The sequence below is a fragment of the Xiphophorus hellerii genome, chromosome 2, assembly GCF_003331165.1.
Source record: "Xiphophorus hellerii strain 12219 chromosome 2, Xiphophorus_hellerii-4.1, whole genome shotgun sequence".
In the NCBI taxonomy this organism is placed as follows: domain Eukaryota; kingdom Metazoa; phylum Chordata; class Actinopteri; order Cyprinodontiformes; family Poeciliidae; genus Xiphophorus; species Xiphophorus hellerii.
The window spans coordinates 20,604,408-20,624,767 of NC_045673.1; the positions used below are offsets into that span (position 1 = coordinate 20,604,408).

Consider the following 20,360-nt stretch of genomic DNA (forward strand, 5'->3'; position numbering starts at 1 on the left):
TGATTAAACCGTTGAAACTTTTCCTGTATGGACAAGGTAGTCAAACACATTACTGAGAGGTGATTTTGACCTTTTGTTTTACACAAATTTTCTTCTAATCTGCAAAGTTCTTTCGGTCATTTTATTCATTCTGATGTTCAGTTCTTATTAAAAAACTGAAATTTTAGTCAAATTTCTTTGCAGGGTTTGTGCACTAAGATTGTACAATTTCTATATTATTGGTAAATGTTGTGATGGTATTATCAGTGGCAATAGATAAACATTTTCTTCCCTCATCTATTTCACATCTATTGTTAAAATACTTCCAACACAACATAACTTGTAGCATCCGTTTGGTGTGGACATCGCCTGCAGCAAGAGTCCATCTGTCTAATAGCCTCCACATGAACCTCAGGTTGTGTAGATGGATCAAGGTGAGGGTCATTCCAAGCTGTGGAGAACTTCTCTGTCAATGGAGAGTGAGCGCATAATCTGGGCCACAAGGCAGTAAACACGTGGTTGCCATGTTGGTTTTTGTGATTAAGTTAGCGGGAAACTTCAAATTCCTACTTCAGGGTATATTTGTGTTTACTTATGCAACTTGGAACTTGGGAAATTCTGTTTCTTTATAAAATGGGATAGACAATTAAAAATACACACTTACACCAAATTGACAACATTTTTCCTTTCTTTGTTGTTATAGGAAAAGCACAGCAATAAAAAAATTAAGTGCTTTAATGTGGTTGTACCTGGAAATAATAGAATTTACTCAAGTGGTACTTATACAAAGTTGGATAACATTTTTCGTTTAGAAAGTTTAGAATTTTTTTTAAGAATTGTGAGATTTTCAGCAATATTTCATTGAGTAATTGTGAACACTAGATGGCGCAACTCGATCATTTTGCATCAGAACAGTTCAACGCCTGTTTCTCTACCGTGCTGTTACTGTAATTGCCATAACAAAAGGTCAACAAGGTGGAAAGCGGTGCTGATGTATAGTCTATATTTGTTAATATTCTTGAAAAGGGTTTAAGGCAAAGCGTTTTACAGCTCATTATCCAGTCATGCAAACACAGGGAGAGACAGCGTTTTATACATAAAATGTCAAAAGTTTAAATTATTATATGTTCTGTAACATTGAAGGGCAATATGTGTAATTGTAATATGTTGCTAAGTTTTCAAAGTTGCTCTAGTACAATTTTTCTGTTTCTTCTTAAGTGCTTTTGTTTTGTTAATTTTGAGGATATCAGCATATAGTTATTTTAATTTGTTACATTTCAGCTTTTTTTTCTTTTTCAAACCCACTGGTTTTTATAATAAAAACACTAAATACAAAGCTAAATTTGGCTAAAAAATAATAAGTTTTAGAGTAACCAAGAGATAAATAAACACTGGTCTATCCCAATTAATTACAATTCCATCTCTAGATGTTAATTTTTTTTTTCTCTAATTCAGTTCAGGCTTTAATGTATTTCATTTATAAAGGACCCAATGTCTGGAGAAAGTAGAAAGGAACATAATTTTTAATAATATAGAATTAATTATTAAATCCAAGCTGCTTGGGTGCAATGTGAATTTTCTACAGTCAGTAATAATTTGGGGAGCATTGTCGTCTGTTAGTGTTGGTCCATTGTGTTTTATCAAGTCAACTCTACCATGACATTTTACTTCACTTTATGCTTCCTTCTGCTTGAAGTTTTGTACAAGTGATGATTGCATTTTCTAGCAGAATTTAGCATCTGCACTCACTGCCAAAAATATTAACACCATGACACCACTTTGCTCAGCTTATACTGAAAGATAATAGCTGCCAAAAATATTAACACCATGACACCACTTTGCTCAGCTTATACTGAAAGATAATAGCTTCATCTAGAGGAGGAACATAGCCAAGCTATAGTCTGAGAGTGAAGAGCTCTATCAGGAACATCTGGACCAATCAGGTCTCTAATGTTTGATGGAGCTTGATTTTAAAAGCTTTAAGTGCTTCTTAGTTTGTTTTTGATTATATTCAAATATGTTGATATGCATCTGCATGAATAACAATTCATTCTTTTCTTGTTGTACTGGTCTTCTTTGTAGTCTTTTAAAGCAGTAGATTTTGGTGCTGAACGCCCCACACAAGGGCCCTATCCCATTTACGTTTGACCAATAGGAGAACGAATGAAGGATCCCAACAGATAAATCAAGTTACCCAAACTCAAGACAAAAACAGAGAGAAGATGGTTGTCTTTACTTTCAAAATAAAAGTATGGACTAGCTTTTTCTTTGCAACGTCTTAATCAAAGTAAATAGTCTGCTTGATGTGCAACTGGGCACAGTCACTGTTGTATTACTTATTCACTTTTCATGTTTCTAGTCATTTTTGTAGTGTTCACAGTTCATTAGCTTATTTCAAAAAAGCATATTTCTTGATTAAAACAACTGTCAGTACACCAGCACACAGAAGCAAGTGTGCTAAAAAAAACCCACAAAAAATAAAATATATTTTGAAATCCTCCACCGGAAGTTGCTTGGTGGAAGTACCGCTGGTCCTCCTCGTGAAGAAAAACAGCCGTTGGAGCATTTTCCTCCTCACTGTGCTCTACCTCCTTGTGCTACCAGTAAGCGGCCATATGTAATTTGACCCAATTCATTCATTCACTTTTCCACGTTGTTTCCGTTATCTTACTTAGCTTTGGTGTTTTAGCATAGGGAAGCAGCATTTCCTGCTAAGCTCCGTGACTCCCTCCGACGTTCCTCGGTGTATGCCTCGGTGAGTGTCCGTAGCAGGCTGGGTGGTGACAGCATAATGATCGAGCGACCAGAGACTGCTGTTCCGAGCATCGCTGTAAGTCCATGTCTACCTCTTCCAACAGTCTATTTTTGAGTATTTGACTAAAAATATATTACGGTGTGTCCCCACTCACGTGTCTTTGTTTCTTTAACTATAATTTAGCTTTTTTTTAATCTTGCCTTCCTATTTTTTTAGCCCCACTGTTGGTTAAACGATGTTAAAATATAACAGTCGTCATTTAGTCAGGGGAAGATGGACGCCTTCTTTATAAGTTTATCCTTTGGACAACATCATTGTGTTAAATTCTTGAGGAAATTAGACTGGTTTGAGGTCTTCATATAGGACATATAGGGACGTGGTCTGGTTTCAATTAAAGCTGGCTGCGGTGGAAAAAGCTTCTGCTCAGATAATGCTAGCAATGAAAGTACGCAATGGATGCCTCAGTTCTTAGAACTAGATGCTTCTAATCAAAATTAGTAGACCTTACACTCTAACCACTAGGAAGAGGAATTTAATAAAGTAATGTATTTTATCTAAAACAACATTTGCTATTAAGTTTGCAAAAAAGTAAGGAAAAACAAATACTGCAATGTGAAAGAGCAATAAAAGTATTTAAATTATACAAGGATCATGAATGTTTGGTTAACAAGGACAGCAACCGATTAATCAGCCATTGATTAGAAACAATTACCTTGATCGGATCTGGTGGTGGCAAGTTTGTGGAACACTGAAATCGGATACATTCTGCTTATTCATAAAATGTTTCAAAACTGAAAATATCCGGTTTTTGGTGACTTAGCACATGACCTAATAGCATAGTTTTGTGCCGATTTTTAACTTCAGTAATTCAAGTCGTCAAGGCGGGGTATTGAGTAAGGTCGATGGATTTTTGTAGCACCACATTCAGAACAAATGTTATTTCAAAACACTTCCCAGAAAGCCAAGTTAATTCAATCAAATCATACATATTCTAAGTTAATTACATACAATCCTAGTGGATCATAGTCATGAATCAATGCACTTAAGTTCAATTTATAATTCAAATTTCTTAAAAGGTCTTCTATCTGAGGAAACCCAGCTGACTGCATCGAGTCACTGACTTGAGATTGTATTTATTTGGTCAAGCGGGGCCTTCATGCTTAAATTAAGTATTAATTTCTAACTTTTCCATCTTTTATTGGCTTCAAAGTTACTAAATTTATATATAAAAAAACTAGCAGCAAATTAAACTATATTTGGTTATTGTTTTCAGGAGAATGAACTAAAGAATTGCCACGCAAGAGTTCAAAGAAACCCAAAATTGGTCAGGAAAAACTGGATTGTTCATCTCTGTTAACGGCATTTTAAAAACTTGAATTGCCTAAGCTGCCAAAATTACACAAAACCAGTAAAAACCATAGCTTAAAAATCCAACAGAACATGGTAACAATCTTCAGTAAAGAAAAAAAGTGATGTTACTATAAAACAATCGACTGATTGCTTTATAGTAACACGGAGGTTAGAATAAATGTCATATAATTTACTCGTAACAGGCTTTGTATTCAAGAAAAAATGTGTGCTTTTAGTGTAAGACTCCCCTTATATCTCAAAGATAATGTTTGAGTTAAATCCTGAAATTGAAAAGTTTATGATGGAATTTGAACCTTGAAGGATTGAATCCATCATGTTGTCATACATCAGGTCAGTTGAGTACTTATTTGATTGAAAAAACAATTTTCAGTGGAATCAATCACTGCTTTGTCAGATCAAAACTTCAATAAGCTCAAGCTGGGGAGAAGAACATACATGCACATGGAGAGCATTCATCCTAAATATTAGGTTCTCTTCCCAGATTCAAGTCAAATCTACTGGGTAACCATGCGGCCTACTTTTTTGGTTTCATCTTGTAACTGGAAAAATGTTTTGTGTATGTTTTCAATCATTTTTCATCGCCCAGCTATCTGAACGTTGTTGGTTTCTGTCTGTCTTTAGTGTATTTATGGTGTCAGTTCATTATAAAATTTTAAACACAAGCTCTGATTTAGAAGCCACTCATGCCTCCATGTATGTCATTTCCTCTTTGGAGGGCTTTTTTACACTGTCACTTGCATTTAGCAATGAAGGATTACTCACCACACGGCCTGTTACACCATGTTGTCATTCTGCATCTGTCAGCAATAAAGCCAAAGGTGACTTTCTTTGGCATAACAAGGTAGTGGTCATGCACAAAAAAATAGAAATAGCTGGGAGATAAGTGCTAAAAATACCAAAACAGCACCAACACGGTTATTCTTTTCAAAGGCATTCACTTCTCCCTTTGCTCTGCTTAAATAAAGCAATACTTGATGAATTATTCATTTGGAATATGTAAAACTAAAAACTGGAAACAGCTGATGGAGGCGGTGAGAAGGCCCAGGGATCAGCTGCTGCTGAATGCCTGTGGAGGGTGAGGGGCTTGGCAAGATGATGTCAGTGAGCCAGGCAGCTACTATCACCACTGGGTGGACTGGGGGATGGGGCTGCATGAATGGTATGGGCTGACTAGTCTTTTTTTTTTCTCTCTCATCCCCCATTACTTCCTTTTTTTTTAAGTCCCGTGCCTGCTGCTCTAACTGCTTTCTCGCTTTCTTTCAGCTGTGTAGATCTGAAGTGCACGCCTGTGTGCTTGCTTATTTCCGCAGAAACGTTAACCTATAAATTCACACGAACATGTTCCAACTGATCCACACTACATCCATCTACCTCTTTGTTACATTCACAGTCAGGCGGTTGTTGGAGCTAAACGTTGACAATCTGAACCACCACTTTCTCCTGAAGTACTAAAATAAAAACTATGTGGGTAACCCGTAATGTAGCAGCAGGGAAATGAACGGATCGTCAGAGGTGGTAGTTTATGTAACATACTCGGAGCATGTGAATGTGGGTGGATCAAACATGGAAATGTTGGAAAGTGCTTCAGGCTTGTTTGGAGTAGTTACTCCTGCTTTTCTGCTGCAAGCATCTCAGTATTGATGAGGTGAATAGATTGTGCCTGTTTTTTGTTTTTTTTTATTGCAACTTATGTGTTAATGTTGGCAAGGTACTTTCAGTCTTTATTGTTTTTTTTCCCACACTTAAAGCTGAAAACCTTTTGTGTTACTGGTTCTTTGTGAGAATTGATTGTGTTTCAACAGGTTAGATGTAAATAGGATATTAAATTCACAATAATTGTAATGGTGATTAAGAAAGCTGCCCGTGAAAAACGTATGTGCCCTCTTCCTGAGTTCCATTTTTTTGCATATTTGTTACACTTAAATGTTTCAGAATATCAAAGTCAGTTAAATATTAGTCAAGAACAACACAAGTAAACACAAAATGCAGTTTTTAAATTAAGGTGTCCTGGCCCTGTGTGAAAATGTGATTGCCCCCTAAACCTAATAACTGGTTGGCCCACTCATCTTTGCAGAATTGTTCTAATTCAGCCACATCCCAGGGTTTTCACAGCAGCATTTTTAAGGTCATCTCACAGAATCTGAGTACGATTAAGGTCAGGACTTTGACTAGGCCACTCCAAAGTCTTTGAAATAGCAAAACAGCCCCAGACTATCACTCTTCCACCCCCATGTTTTACTGTTGGTATGCAGTTTTTTTCTGAAATGCAGTGTTTCTTTTACACCAGATGCAACGGCACACTTTTATCAATATGTTTGGGAAATACTAAGAATCCTCTAAGAACTAAGAATTTTGTTTATGTAAATATAAGATTTTTAGAAATGGCCTGTGGCTTACAGAATTTACAAAGTGTTTACAATAATTCAGTCCAAGTTTGACTAGTTGAAGGGACACCAAGGTGTAAAAGCACTGGTCTCAGATGTAAAGTCAAAAAACATCAACTTAAGTTGGGTTAAGTTGTGTCTTGAGTAAACTTGGCTACTAGGCAAGTAAATATAACTTTGAGAGCTAGTGAGTTTACTTATGTTGCCAAGTTCATGGAGGTATTAAAGTTGAAATGTTTAAATTAAACGTGCAGAAACCCTTGTTTGATCACTCTTATTGTTTTAGATTTGGTACCAGGTTGTATAAAATGCAGTCATGAGGCTATCAAAACCATGTGGATTAGCACTTGAGTGTACATTTCGCTTAATCCTACACTTCTTTTTGTATTTACCTTCTGAGATTTGCTGGACAACTCCTTTCATCCTCCCTTCTCTTTACATTTATTCTATTTCCTACACAACATTTAGATAGTTTTTAAATTTCTCCAAAAAATTACCACTCTATTTCTGTGGAAAATAAAGCTTGTTAAACTTTCCACATTTCAGTTTGGGTCACCAGATACATTGCTACGATTGATGATTTATATTGTTATCTTTTCCAAATAAACCATTGGGTTTAAGATCAACACCTAATCTATGAGTAGCTCCGTCACTTCTGCACGTTTCCATCTGTGCCATGCATGACAGAGCTGGAGAGGCCAACAATCAATTGTGTTTGCCTCATGTAGCGTGCAGGACGCTGCATGGTGATTGGAGGGTTTTTATAATGATAACAAGCTGACAGAGAGACAGAGGGAGGAGAAAGAGAACAGGGAGAGAGATGAAGAGATACCTTTGTGGCAACCAGCTTCCTTCCTCACACCCGGTAGTACATGATGGATACGACTGAACATGTAGGACGTTTACTATTTTTAATATCTTCATTTGGCTAAAATATGTCTGCAGTAAGAAAGTAGATGTTTAGCAGGCTAATATTTCTGTTTTAGTTGGGGTAACTAGAAAGTTGTTAGCATTATTTTCCAACTAAAGCCTGTTATTTCTCCTCTCAGCCCCCACCCATCCAAAGCAACCGTTTTTCCCCAACTTGTATTTATACCACTACACTTAAGTTGAAAGGGGTTCTGTCAATGTAGCAAAGGAAAAATGCTAATTGCAGGTTTTGAAAAGGAGCAAGCTTTTTGCCTTGTTTTATCGCTGCATTTTCTTTTTATATAAGTGTGAAGAGAAAAGAAAAGGACTGAAAAAGTTTTTCATGTTTACATGCATCCCTCTGGTGTTACTAGGTTACTTTTCCCTGACCATGACTATATTTGAGCTAATCCAAGTTTGATAGTCTGTTGTCATTGCTTATCAAACACTGAAACAGAAATCTTGTCTTTCTTTCAGCAGCGGAACTTGGAGGGGTATGTGGGCTTCGCCAATCTCCCCAACCAGGTGTATCGGAAGTCCGTCAAGAGAGGGTTCGAGTTTACATTAATGGTTGTTGGTAAGTTGGAAACATCTACGTCTTAACTGCCAGTATTCCATAAAAATGTTTGTGTCTGTGTTGAAGGCAGAGCGCTGCATGCACACCTGCACAGTTGACAGTTTCTTTAAGAGCTTTAGTAGTTGGCACAGCGTGACGGGGATGGAAACGTGTGGCATCCTGTGTACTCAGATGCTCAGGATGACAGCTGACAATTTAAAGAACAGTTTCTGCAGAGAGCTGATAGCCTTTTTGGCCTGGCTGTAATAGCCTCTAGACTGCTACTGAGTTGGGAAGAATGTGTCAAAGATGGAGAGCTTTTCTTGTTTTCTCCGTTGGCCCATTTATTGTCACATTTTAGTGTTTTCGGCCATTTCATTTGGAATGCGTGCTGCAGGATTTAAGCTCCAGTGTAAGTGGCGTTGGGTGCAAAAACGTAGCTAAGTACATCACAGCAGCAGGGAAGTGAACTCTGGCATGGAAGAACTGTGGGTTTGGCTGTACTTATAGACATGAAGCTGATACAGCTGTGGTGTTTTTAACTTATTGAACAGAACTCCATGTGAGTTGGAGCACGGAGTAATTAACACATTGATTTTTACACAATGAGTTCTACAGAGCAGTGTCTAATGTCTGGTGTAAAATTGATTGGTATAGAACAGTTTTATTTTCAATTTATTTGAAATTAAATCTTTTCAGACTAATGCAGCTCAAAAGATCAAAAAGTGAAAAAATGACTTCTGTTTTTCTTCAAGTAAAAGTTAACACTTGCTCTTTTTAATTAGAAACTTGTTTTTCTTTTTTGTGTGCATCTGTCACATAAGCATGCAGGACAACACAGACTGTTCCTTTAAAAAGCTTTAGTATTTTAAACTATTGTGTGTAGTACTGCCAGATAGCCATAAAAGAAGAACATCTGAAACCACATCCTTCTGCTGCAACAAATAAAATTAGATCATTAAGGGATTTAGACTGTGCACAAAGGCAAAACATTGTCCCCAATACTGTTTTTAGCAGATTAATACCAAAGAGGTTTCAGTAAGGGATGTTTGCAAGAAGTAGAAGCAGAGCAAAAAAAAAAGTTACCTGGCCCTCCATCAGTAAATATGTTTTTAGTTACGCTTTTTCCTCAATATTGACATTCATAGTCTGTGTAATTTTAACACTTGCTACTAAGTGACTCTGCATACCAACCTGCTCTCACTCCAGAATTTATTAATTTGATCCATGCACAGGAAAACCAATCAGGTCCACAATGACTACCTACTCTTGTTGGATTAGATTTGATCTAATAAATCTGCAGCTTGTGGCGACCCTGTTCTTTTCAGTGAAAGTCAAGATATAAACACAATGAGGCGTCCAGACAGGAAGTTCAGCTTCCTGTTTAGTATCCATTAGCTTTGGACGAGCAGCACAGTGATGACTTGGGTGAGAATCAGAGACATTCACATATAACGTAAATAAATGTCTGAAGTCCCACGAAGTCTGTATCTGGAAGTTGCATACTTTTGGAAGAATAGCTATTCTTCCAAAAAAGTTTAGACGTCTAAGAAAAACACATTGCTAAGTTTAATAAGTTTTTTGTCTTTTGTGGTTATTTACACATTGCTAATTTTACTTTTAATGTGATCTTTGTTCCCTAAAGTTTCTCAAGATCCAAACAAGAGAGTGTTGTTAATTTATTTATGTGATATTTAAGGGTTTCAAAGCTATTGGGTAATCTATGAGCTTATAAGGAAAAAAACATAACTGGTTCAAATATCCACTTCGTCTTTTACTTGTATTTGAACTTGTTGTCAAAATACTAGCTGAACAACAGTTTTGATATATGAATATATATGAGATTGCTTATAGTTATAGAGTTAAGAGACGTATAAAAGTTGGCTTAAAGTGTTAGAAAAGCAGAAAGAAAACCAGACAAGCAAAAAAATAATAAACAGTTTGTCTAAGAGTATCGTCATTGTGTAAAAAGGGAAACTAACCAGAATTTCTTGAACTTTTTTTGTCCAAAAAGTTTAATTTTTTTCTCAATGTGCCGATAATTGTCATAAATGTCAAATTTCCATGGATTGTTTCCAGAATAGTCCACAGTCCCCTGGGGATTGTTCCAGTAAGAGGTATTGAAGAATGTCTGGCAATCATTCAGCTCCGCCTTACAATCCAAAACTGTTTGACAGCCTTCATCAACAGTCTCTATAGTGGTGGAGTATTTATGGTCAAGATGTTGCAGAGTCCCATCAATGGTCCAAAATAATCTCCCCAAGTGTAACATGCAGTTTTGGCTGGAATCTGACAGTTCTGTCACAGCATTGTAAAAGTTTGTCTACTGATTTTATCGAATTGTATGGAGATTGTAAGTCTTTCCCATCCCACGTCTAGTGATCTTAGTGTTTTTGACGTGTGTGTAACATCTAGCAAATATTTAACTTCAAAGCTAAACCCTAACCCACTGCTCCAGCTTCTAGACATCAAATGAAATTTGAGAATAATCCAAATTACCTCTGGAAGTACAGCTGCTGTTTGTAAATCCTATGAGGGACTAAGGTCAAAAGGTTAAAAACTCTAATTAAAACCAGTGGGAGCTTTAAGAATAATACATCCAAAATACTTTGTCTGCTGACTGCTTTGTTGTCCACAAATACAGTCAGAGAAACTTACAATGGAGAGATGAGAAAGGAAATTCCAGTGTTGGACAAGAGAGCTGATCATGTTTTGATTTGAGGAGCAGCAGGACGAGGCAGGCTGTGAAAGTTGGTGCTGCTCTTGGCTTCTTGGTGAAGTGTGAAAACTTGGCTGGCTTTAGAGGTCTATTATTATTCAGTGGTAGATCTAAAACATACAGATGGTGGAATATGAGGGGACTCTTCTGATCCCTGGAGGCCACTCACTCAAACTCCTGCTGCACAGATAGAAAGCTTCTTATGGGCACTTCTGATCAGCTAAAAGGTTAAATTAGAGTGCAGTAAAGCCTGTGAGCAAATATCAAAACTCTTAAAATGTGCAGTAAATCTGTAATATTTATTGTAGATGGTAATCAGTAATCTGATAGTTGTCAAACCTGTTAAAACTAACTGAAACTTCTATGTACTAAAGGACTTACTTTCTGCTTTCATTGGTGTTTTAATTAATATGGCTATATTCCTTGCATACAAGCTATAGATTATAATAAATAATGTAAATATCATCAAGTTGGCCATAATCTATATTTTAATAGACATTTCCGTACTGACCTGTGATAGCAGTCGAGGAGCTGCACATAGTGTGAAGTAAAAGAAAAAAGGGATAAATTAACATGAACTTCTCCTTTTATTTTCATCTTTAAGTGACATGGTATAAAAAATAATCATATACCACACCCTGCTTTGCCTGGTGATATTCGCTTATTGAAAGGGATTTAAACAACTCCATTAGCATGCATTAGTCAGCTGATGCTTGGTTCGGTAGCATCTCTTTAGCCACAGCTTATGTTTCCCACAACAGTTATGTAACAACCAGGTTTTGCATAGGTCTAACATCTTCTTCAACGGAAAAGTATTGACAAGAAATGTACATTTACGTCTATTGTCTCTTGCCAGAAATCTTTCTTTTTTTCTGTCACTCGATCCCTCCCTAACAAGGAATGCCATCAGAAACTTCCTGTCTGGTGGATTTTTCTTTTTCTTTATATTTTTTCCTCCCCTCTGCACTGCTCCCCTTTCCCTTCACTCTTTGGGGGGAAAAGCTGCTTCCTGCCCCCCCTTTGTCCAGCTGGTGGTTTGAATAGAAACTCTTGGAAAGATTAGTGAGATCCAGCGCCAGCGTGGAGATCTGAACAGAGCTGATAGTCAGATGAGAGCTTGGAGGAGAGGGGAAGTGATGCCGGCTTCACGCTGCTCCTGATGTGTAATGAGACCAGTACTTAATAGCTCTGTCATGCTTCTGCTTTGCTAAAGCAACCCAGAATGAGAGCACAGAAGATGCTGTGTGGGAGACTCACCACTGCAAGAAGAGGTGTGATGCAGATTGATATATTGCATAACAGATTCTAAAAAATTGTTTTTGGAAAATATTTTTTATTTATTTATTGTCAAGCTGGCCTAAAGATATAACACAATTTTTATTATGGTTAATATATTTTGAGTAAAAAACAGGTTGGAATGATTGGATCAATTACATTACTGTTCAAGTAAAAATAAAAGATCAAATTTCAGCTTCCCAAAATGCACTGCCACATCCCTCAATAGTATATAGGATCAAAGTGACAAACTTTGCTACCATTAAAGAGGTGATTGAGCCTTGAATGCATTTCACAGGTCAGCAACAGTTTCCCTTCTGGGTCAGGAACCATTTATCTGTCAGACTGATCCTTGTTTGGTTTGAAAACTGTTTTAAATGAAAACCTCTTGTCTGTGCTGCCTGTCTGCTTGTTGTTGTCCTATAATCTTGCGAGCTTTGTGTGTGAACGTGTGTGTGTATGCTATGCACATCCAGATAAGACAGTCTGTCAGGCTTAGGATTGACCGTCTTGTCTACTGACCTTGCAGAAAGAAGTGAATGAAGGGAGGCTTTGGTGCAGTTAATCTGCTGGCTTAAACAGATGCGCTGAAAACGCACACATACACATACTGCCACTACGTTTCTACAACTGTTCATCATGTGGCTACTTAGTCATCCTTATACCCATCTCCAAGGATTAGTTATGTATGTATGTATTTCTTTAATATTTTGTAAATATTGCATTAATTAATCATATGGCAACCTTGCATTGCATAACATTTTGAAAACACAAATCAGAATTTCAGATAATATTCTCACAGATACTGTAAGGAGGGAAATATTGGGGCCCAGCTGATCTGATCAAAATATCTGGTGTCTAAGGAAGGTACCATCATTTCTGAAATGAAATAAAAACAATGAAAACAAATATTAAGAAGTTGATGCAATCAATTTTTTAGTGTCACATGCTGGGAACTAGGCTATATTAGGAGGCAAATCTGTGTCACAGTATTGTGTATATTTCTTGGAACGATGGTTCTCATTATGCTGTTTACAACTGTTCTGAAGAGCATTGAACTAAAATCATCCGTATGATAAGTTCAGTAGACTCACAGTTCCACCAGGTGTTTGCTGTCGCTAGTTTGGGGGACATTAAAGGATTTGTTAAACATACATGAATGATAAAAACAACACACCAGTTATATATATTATATACAGTATATATATATTTATTTTTTTTTTTTTTTTTTTTTGAGGGAATAACATAACATGATATAAAGTTCAAAAAAAGTTTCTTTTGCATAATAACACCCCTTTGAGATTTGAAAGAGAAGAGTGAGGGGAAAAATGTGGATTATTCACAACTGATAGCATCAGAACAATATTTACTAATAATTTCACCATCACATGATTTTCTAATCATGCAATCCTAGTCACATATTTTGGATCACATGGATTTCTCTCTTTTGTTGTCACAATTAGCTAAATGACAGCTTTAACATTTCCTATGTAGTATGTGATACAACAAAATGTACTTCAATCAGTTTTCAGAAAAAAGAAATCATCCGATTTTTGTAGATTTAAAAAAAACTAGTGAATTTTATGGCTACATGTCTGAGAGCTGAGACTGTTTGAAAGGCGGAGATATCTTTTTAGGTTATTGTTGGCATGTTGTAAGCAGTGTTATTATGCTGCTACTTCCTAAAACTATTTCCTATTTTTAACAGAAGTAATTCTGAATAAAAAAACATCTCTGTCAGAACTCTGACATTTGGTGATCTGTGATTAGCTGTATTTCCTGGCCTAAACTGTCAGCTTAGCCCGACTGAAGCATACGAACTGAAACATACAGTCTGGTCTACACTGACTTCTGCAGTCACAGTCACAGTAAGAATTAATTTTGTCTCGAGTTCGTAAGTACTGGGATGTAAAAGATAAATGATGCACCATGCTTACTTCACAGAAGTTTTTTTTTTCTTCTTTTTATAATTATGACAGAAGTTTATGTACAGTAAGAAATACAGGATTCCCTTTGTTCTGGGGGTTTGTGACCAGATTGACTCTTAAAGATGCCAATGCTTCATAGGCTCAGCAGGTAACGCTTCCAATGCCCATTTTCAGACTTACCATAAGTATTTTCCCATGACTTTGCATGCAGGCTAGCTGCTTTGCTAGCTAGGCATAGACTGGGTAAGGCCTTGACATCCGTGAAGATGATCTGTTTCGGTTTTACAAATATGCAGCACTGATGGTCATGGTATTTTTATTTTTATTTTTTTTTAGATAATCTTTACCTCTTAATTTCACTCCGATATATTTAAGTTGTCACTACCGCCTCCTGGGAGGGAATAATGTGCTGCTCTGAGAAAAATAAATTGAGTCAAGAGAAATGGAGAGATTTCTCCTCAGAACGTAGATTTTGTGGAGAACTATGTGAAGATATTGGTATCATGTCTTTAACATGTCGAAACATGAAAGTTGTAATATCGCCTTAAAGGTTGTTGGAAAGAAGTACATCCTCAATCAAAATGACAGTTATTGCATTATTATAACCCTAGTAATCAGTATGTCAAAGCTTTGCAACGGCAGCAATTATTGTTGTACTGTGATATCCTGAAAGGTAAGGTAATTTTATGTATATATCACATTTTCAGCAATAGGTCAATTCAAAGTGCTTTACATGAATTAGAAGGAAATACAACAAAACAGCAAACCGATGGAAAGAGCAAAAGAAGAAAAAAGAAAACAAAAAAAGTATAACCCCATGTTTAAGAATGAGTAGTCCGTGATTTATAAACTAGTAGAAACTGGGGTATTTTACTGAAGGTTATTATAACGTGAGAATCTTGTGGGCCCCTGCTTATCACCTGAGATGGCTAAATGGAAAGAAGTAACTATTGGTGAAATCTGTACTTTTCCTGCTGTGACAAGTCAAAGTGTCAGGTGTCGAGTCGGCGAATGATAAACGGTTGTGCAAACAAAAAGAACTGAAATCTGAACACGTAACTATCGTGTTTCTTACCTAAAGTCTAAGAAACTTAAGCCTAGGTTTGTTGTTACAATTTAACATGGTGTAGGTCCACTGTGCAAAGACTTCAGGGCTAGAAGTAAAAAATTATGTAAAATAACAGTTTCTGTGAAATCAGAGTAAACCACTTTTAAACAAGTTCAATATTAAGCTGGATTTATGCAAATCCAGACTAGGGTCGTCTGTCCTATCAGACCAGCGAGAATCTCTCAAACAAAACAGGTGGATTTGCTAACTAGGACCAAATAAATGAGTTATACATGGCAGAGTGCTTTGTTACATTGCACAAGTGTTAGTTTGGTTGTACTCACAGCCCCCTACATAATGTGTTGTGGGCTTGTTTGTGGTTACAAAAAGATCCTCAACTTACCATTCAGGTTTCTCAGTAATACTCCTGTGGTATCATCTACATTTTATTGTGGTTGTTTTTGCAAGTTTTCCTAGCTCTAGTGTACTTCCTCCATTTAAGTGACAGAATGAAGTCAATTTCAGTATTTTTCACCGTAGTATTCTTCCTAGATCGGTTTAGTTTGCTGTCAACCATTTGTAGAGCACTACATCATCCTGTTTACAAACCTTCCTCACCAAGTGTCCCCTTTGCCTCTGGGTTCAACACACTTCCCAGACTAATATGCCAGAGTGCATAACTGTGTATGTGTGTTTGGTAAAATGAGGTTGTGCATTTCTGCATGTCCGTGCATGCCCTGTTAAATTACTCCAGGCAAATCTCTTTTTGTTTTCTTCATTCTTCTTCACTGCTCTGCTCCCGTTCTCTCTCTGCCTCTATTTTGAGACGCACATGTATGCTCTGACCCAGCATGTGCCGATTCTGTCAGATTTAGTCCCAGGCTCAGTGGATTGCACCATATCGCCCTCTAATTTTAAAAGGAATAATAAAGTCAAAGAAAAGTGGTCTGTGTCCCTGCCAGCCTTTTTGATCACCAAGATGCAGAAAGAAAGGGTCCAAAGACCATTTCATATAGGTCCTGGCTCGTTTATAGGATCTGTCAGACACTGAGATCTTTATCTTTTCCCTAAACAATAACCTTTGCCCTCTGTTTCAGCTACTCCCCTTTAACCGCTACCATGGACAGTTATCTTCTCCAGCAGTCTGCTGTTTATCAAATACAAATTTCCTCCTGTTGACTGTGACTGATGTTTTTTTTTTTTTCTTTATGCATCTACGTATATTCCCTAGTTGCCCCATTTCACAATTTGTGGTTTTGACTTCACACATGCCTGTTAAAGGTGTGTGTGTTTGTGTCAGGATGTGAGGGGGCCAGCTGCTGTCTCTGGCCTGACCGATAGCGGCAAGGACAAAATGAGGAGAAAAATGAGGAATGTCAGGAATCTCAAGGGAATCCCGCTGTGACCGTTTCTTGGATTGTTTTTCTGTTGTGCTCAGTCCGTCTGGCTCAAATGTTTATCAGGGATTATATGCCTGGTTTTCTTCACATACATAGGGTAGGCCTACATCATCCATGCTACTTGGTACTTGTGTCTTACACTTTTAAGTTCCTGATTATATCCATTATTTATTTCTCATATTTAAAATCTAAGGACTCATTAGCTTAAAAATAAAAGCCAAAGTCTTATAAGAGAAATGTTGAGTAAGCCTATAGATATGACAGTAATCTCACTGGAGCTTAAACGTCAGATAAAATACCTCCACATGGCTAGGTAGCGTAGAAATACTGACTCATTTAACAATGTCTCAAAACGAGAGTAAAGATATCTTAAGACCAAGTTGATCCTGTGAGGCCTCCACGCCATAAGCAATGAATAACGACATCTACAGTCGACAAGTATCGACAGGATTTTAGAAAAACATGTAGCATGTGCTTACCTTGTTAAATGTCGTCAGGACGATTATTGAATAAACAAATAAATGCAGTCATTACAGTTGTTATGGTTTCATAACTGCAATAACCTTCCAGTCTTACAGTTTTTATATTAATTTCAGTGAGATACCCCGGAAACTGGCTGGAGATTTCTCCAGTTGTTTGAAGTGTAGAGTAGTGCAACACGCCAGCCCTTCCCTCCCACATGTTGCTGTGCACTACTAGTCAGCTGGCTGAAAGACCACTGCTTCTCTTTGTTTTCACTCACAAAAGAGACAAATTCATTAGAGTGGAAATAACTTCTGTGTGGAAAAAACTGTCCTGGTTTGGAAACTAAAGGAGTTCCACCTACTGTATGTCTCTTATTATGACTAAATAGCCAACTATTATTAGATTGTCATACTCTGTGTCCTCTGGATGTGACAAAAGTCAAAAGCAATCTAAGTGAACTGCAGTATAGCCATACATTCACTACTCTCTTTCACAATTCAGAATTGAAACAGATATTTTCAGCAATAAAAAAGCCAAAGTGGACTTCAGGGAGTGTAGATGGAAGATGGGAGAAAATGCTGAAGTTACTCAGAGAGAAGGAATATGAACAGCATGAGTGAACTGGAAGGGTCAGCCATCTATCAGCCGGCGTTCAGGTCATTAGTCTGTTTACAGCTGGCAGTGCACTTCCACTTGTCATGTGGAACCAATATCTAATTAAAGCTGAACAAGAGGGGGCTAATTGGGACACTACTCGCCCCGAGGGAGTTTAGACTCCCGCAGTTCTTCCATCACCCTGCGAGTCTCTCAACCAACGATATGAACTGATGAGCTACTTTCAGCAACAGCCACCGATCCTTTAGCTTCCGCTGTCAGCTTCTTGAAGAAGCTGCTTTAATTATGTCATCATTGTGCACTTTTTAGAGTTAAAGGTTTAGTTGGAGACTAATTTGATTTCTCTGCAATTTGAAATTCAAATTAACTTTCTGAGTTAAGATTTCAGTCAGCACCTGCTATACTAATCACTGGATCAATGCCAAAAGTATTATTTTTCTTTCTATTTTTCCATAAGTTTTGCTGCTTCAAAGTGGGAAAGTGTCATAAAACCTTGATGGGTGGCACTTTGTTGACAGCAGTTGTTGTTGTGAGGCGTTACAAATTAAATTAACAAACATACTTTGCTTGTCATGAGTCTACCAGTACTGATGTGTGTCGCCCTTAAAACATAAATCTACCTGACAAACTGTAAACACAACTTTATGGTTTCGCAGCTTTTTTCTTCTTTTGATGAAAAGGTAGACTTTTCTTCAAAAGACTACCTTTTAAATGAATAATTGTCTGGTGAACAGATTGGATCTTTGCAGCCCCTCCAGAGTTCCAGTTGACTTCTTGGCTGTTTTTCTTATTAATGGTCTCCTTGTTTCTACTGATATGTTTATAGTTGTTATACTCTTTCTGTTTTTTGGATGATGGATTAAACATCGGTCGGATGTTTAAAGCTTGGGATATTATCTTATATCTTAACCGAGCTCTTCACTTCTCACCACTTCCTGCTGTGTTCCTTGGTCTTCCGGATGAAACTCGTTCATTGATGAAACCTCACAGAACATCTGGAGTTACACGAAGCTAAGTTACATGCAAACCAACTGTTTCCCAATTTATTGCCTCCTGAAGGAAATTAGTTGCTCTGGATTTTATCTAGAGGTATAATAGCAATGTGGGCTGATTACAAATATACACCTAACTCATCAGATTATTCTTTGTAAAAATTATTTCCCATGCACTACTTTGGTTTGTCCATCGCAAATCTCTCAGATAGTGACAGTGTCAGAACAGACTGAGATGCTTCATTTGCTGCTGTTTGTTTTAGTCGAGATAGCATCAGAAGTGGCACCATCCCGCCAAAATGTGCATGCAACACGTGAATGCTAGACCTCGAACTCCAAATAGTCTGTAATTGATGAGTTGTTGATCTCCTCTTGGGAGAGACTGTGGGAGAAGCAGCATGTTCATCACTCAGACGGTGACAGAATATCATCCATAGCTGTGCAAACACACTCAGTGCACCGGCTTAGAGTTAAAGACGGCGGGGGAAAAACACAAATCCACCAAGTTTTCATAGTCTGATTAAACATCCAGATGTCCCACAGTCAATATAAAGGAAGCCCTGTTCAATTCAAGGGCGTGTCTAAGAGGAAAAGAAATGCATTCAAAAAAGAAGTATGCCCATAAGGAAATGGTGAAAGGCAAATATTTGTACAGAACTGGCTGACTTTGTATATTTCACTACTTACTGCAGATCTCAACAACCAAAGCTCCCAGTATAGCTCATCACACAGACTTTGAAGTTTAAGAAAAGTGCTGATCAATCTGGAGTTATTCAAGCAACATCTGATTATCATTTAGAAACAGGAAAACTTCTAGCTTAGTTTCTTCATGCTGCTTGCCAGCACTGTACTGATTTTATATATATATATATATATATATATATATCGCAAATCTCTCTCTCTTTCTCTCTCTCTCTCTCTCTCTCTCTCTCTCTCTATATATATATATATATATATATACACATATAAGTGCTGAAAGCAACTTTGCGCATTTGTTTGAATCCAAGTATATCTGCAGAAAGTATGCTCTCCTTTGGCATCCTGTCTTAAAGCTGGAGGTCAATGCAAGGTTTCCCAGCCAGATGGGGATTCATAATGCAGTTCTCTTTCAACATTCGTTTCGGTATCTCACTATGGGACACGACCCCAGCGCCTGTCCCCCAGAAGCTCTATTACATTACGCCAGTCTTGACTGGCCGGTAGAAGTGACGTCAGCTCCAGGAGGAGGAGCTTCCTCCTAGTATAAATGCCTGACGACACGCAAGCGATCTTCAGTCTAACACCTCTTCTCGCTCCCAGAAGCAACTCTCAGACGGCTAGCACGGTAACTATTGGGCTAGCTTAACTGTTCGCAGAGCGAGCTAACAACTCGGTCGCCGAACGCTTCTCGGTAGCTGTGCTTGGTTGTTCTGAGTTTTTCTACCGCTGGTCTGTCACCAAACAGCAGCAGCTGCAGCTAGTCTCCAAACTAGCTGCGACCTTTGGCTTTGATTTTAAACGAAGCTGATAGTCACGTAGCTTGGACCCGTACCCGCAATGGACAGGACCAAACTACCGACTAAAACCTGCACGTGTGGCAACCTCATTGCTGGGGCAGATACCCATTCTGTCTGCGCTTCGTGTCTGGGGCCGCAACATGCCCAGGACGGGTTAGCGTCACCAGCGGGGTGTGAACATTGTGCACGGCTCTCTATTAAAACTCGTCGACGCAGGCTAGCACGCCAAGCTAGTTTGTCGGAGGCGGACCCTGTGCTGGGGGTATCCAATCCCCCTCCACCGGTTCTTGCCTCGACCGATGAGGGAGAGCTCCCTTTCGCTCAAGCCAGTTGGGGTGACCAGCTTGATGCTGTCGCACCACTTCTTGATCTGGAGGAAGATGGAGCCGACCTCCCGGTTTTCAGTGATTTTGCGGGTGCAGAATCTGACTCCGAGGTGGAATCCGTCAGTCTCGGGTCTGACGACTA

The 20,360-nt window shown here is 38.0% G+C and overlaps 1 protein-coding gene across 5 annotated transcripts in view; it reads left to right on the forward strand.

Annotated features, from left to right (window-relative positions):
* The first annotated feature begins 2,475 nt into the window (after positions 1–2,475).
* The window catches only part of LOC116735404 (septin-7-like), a 44,038-nt gene continuing 26,153 nt past the window's right edge, over positions 2,476–20,360 (forward strand). The window contains exons 1-3 of one of the 5 annotated variants that reach the window (XM_032587282.1): positions 2,476–2,582; positions 2,669–2,809; positions 7,876–7,975. In XM_032587282.1, coding sequence (XP_032443173.1) covers positions 2,771–2,809; positions 7,876–7,975 — 139 coding nt within the window. In that variant the 5' untranslated portion in view covers positions 2,476–2,582; positions 2,669–2,770. Of the gene's footprint in view, positions 2,810–7,875; positions 7,976–20,360 lie in introns of all 5 variants that reach the window. The other 4 variants (XM_032587292.1, XM_032587303.1, XM_032587321.1 and 1 more) reach the window with 4 other exon arrangements.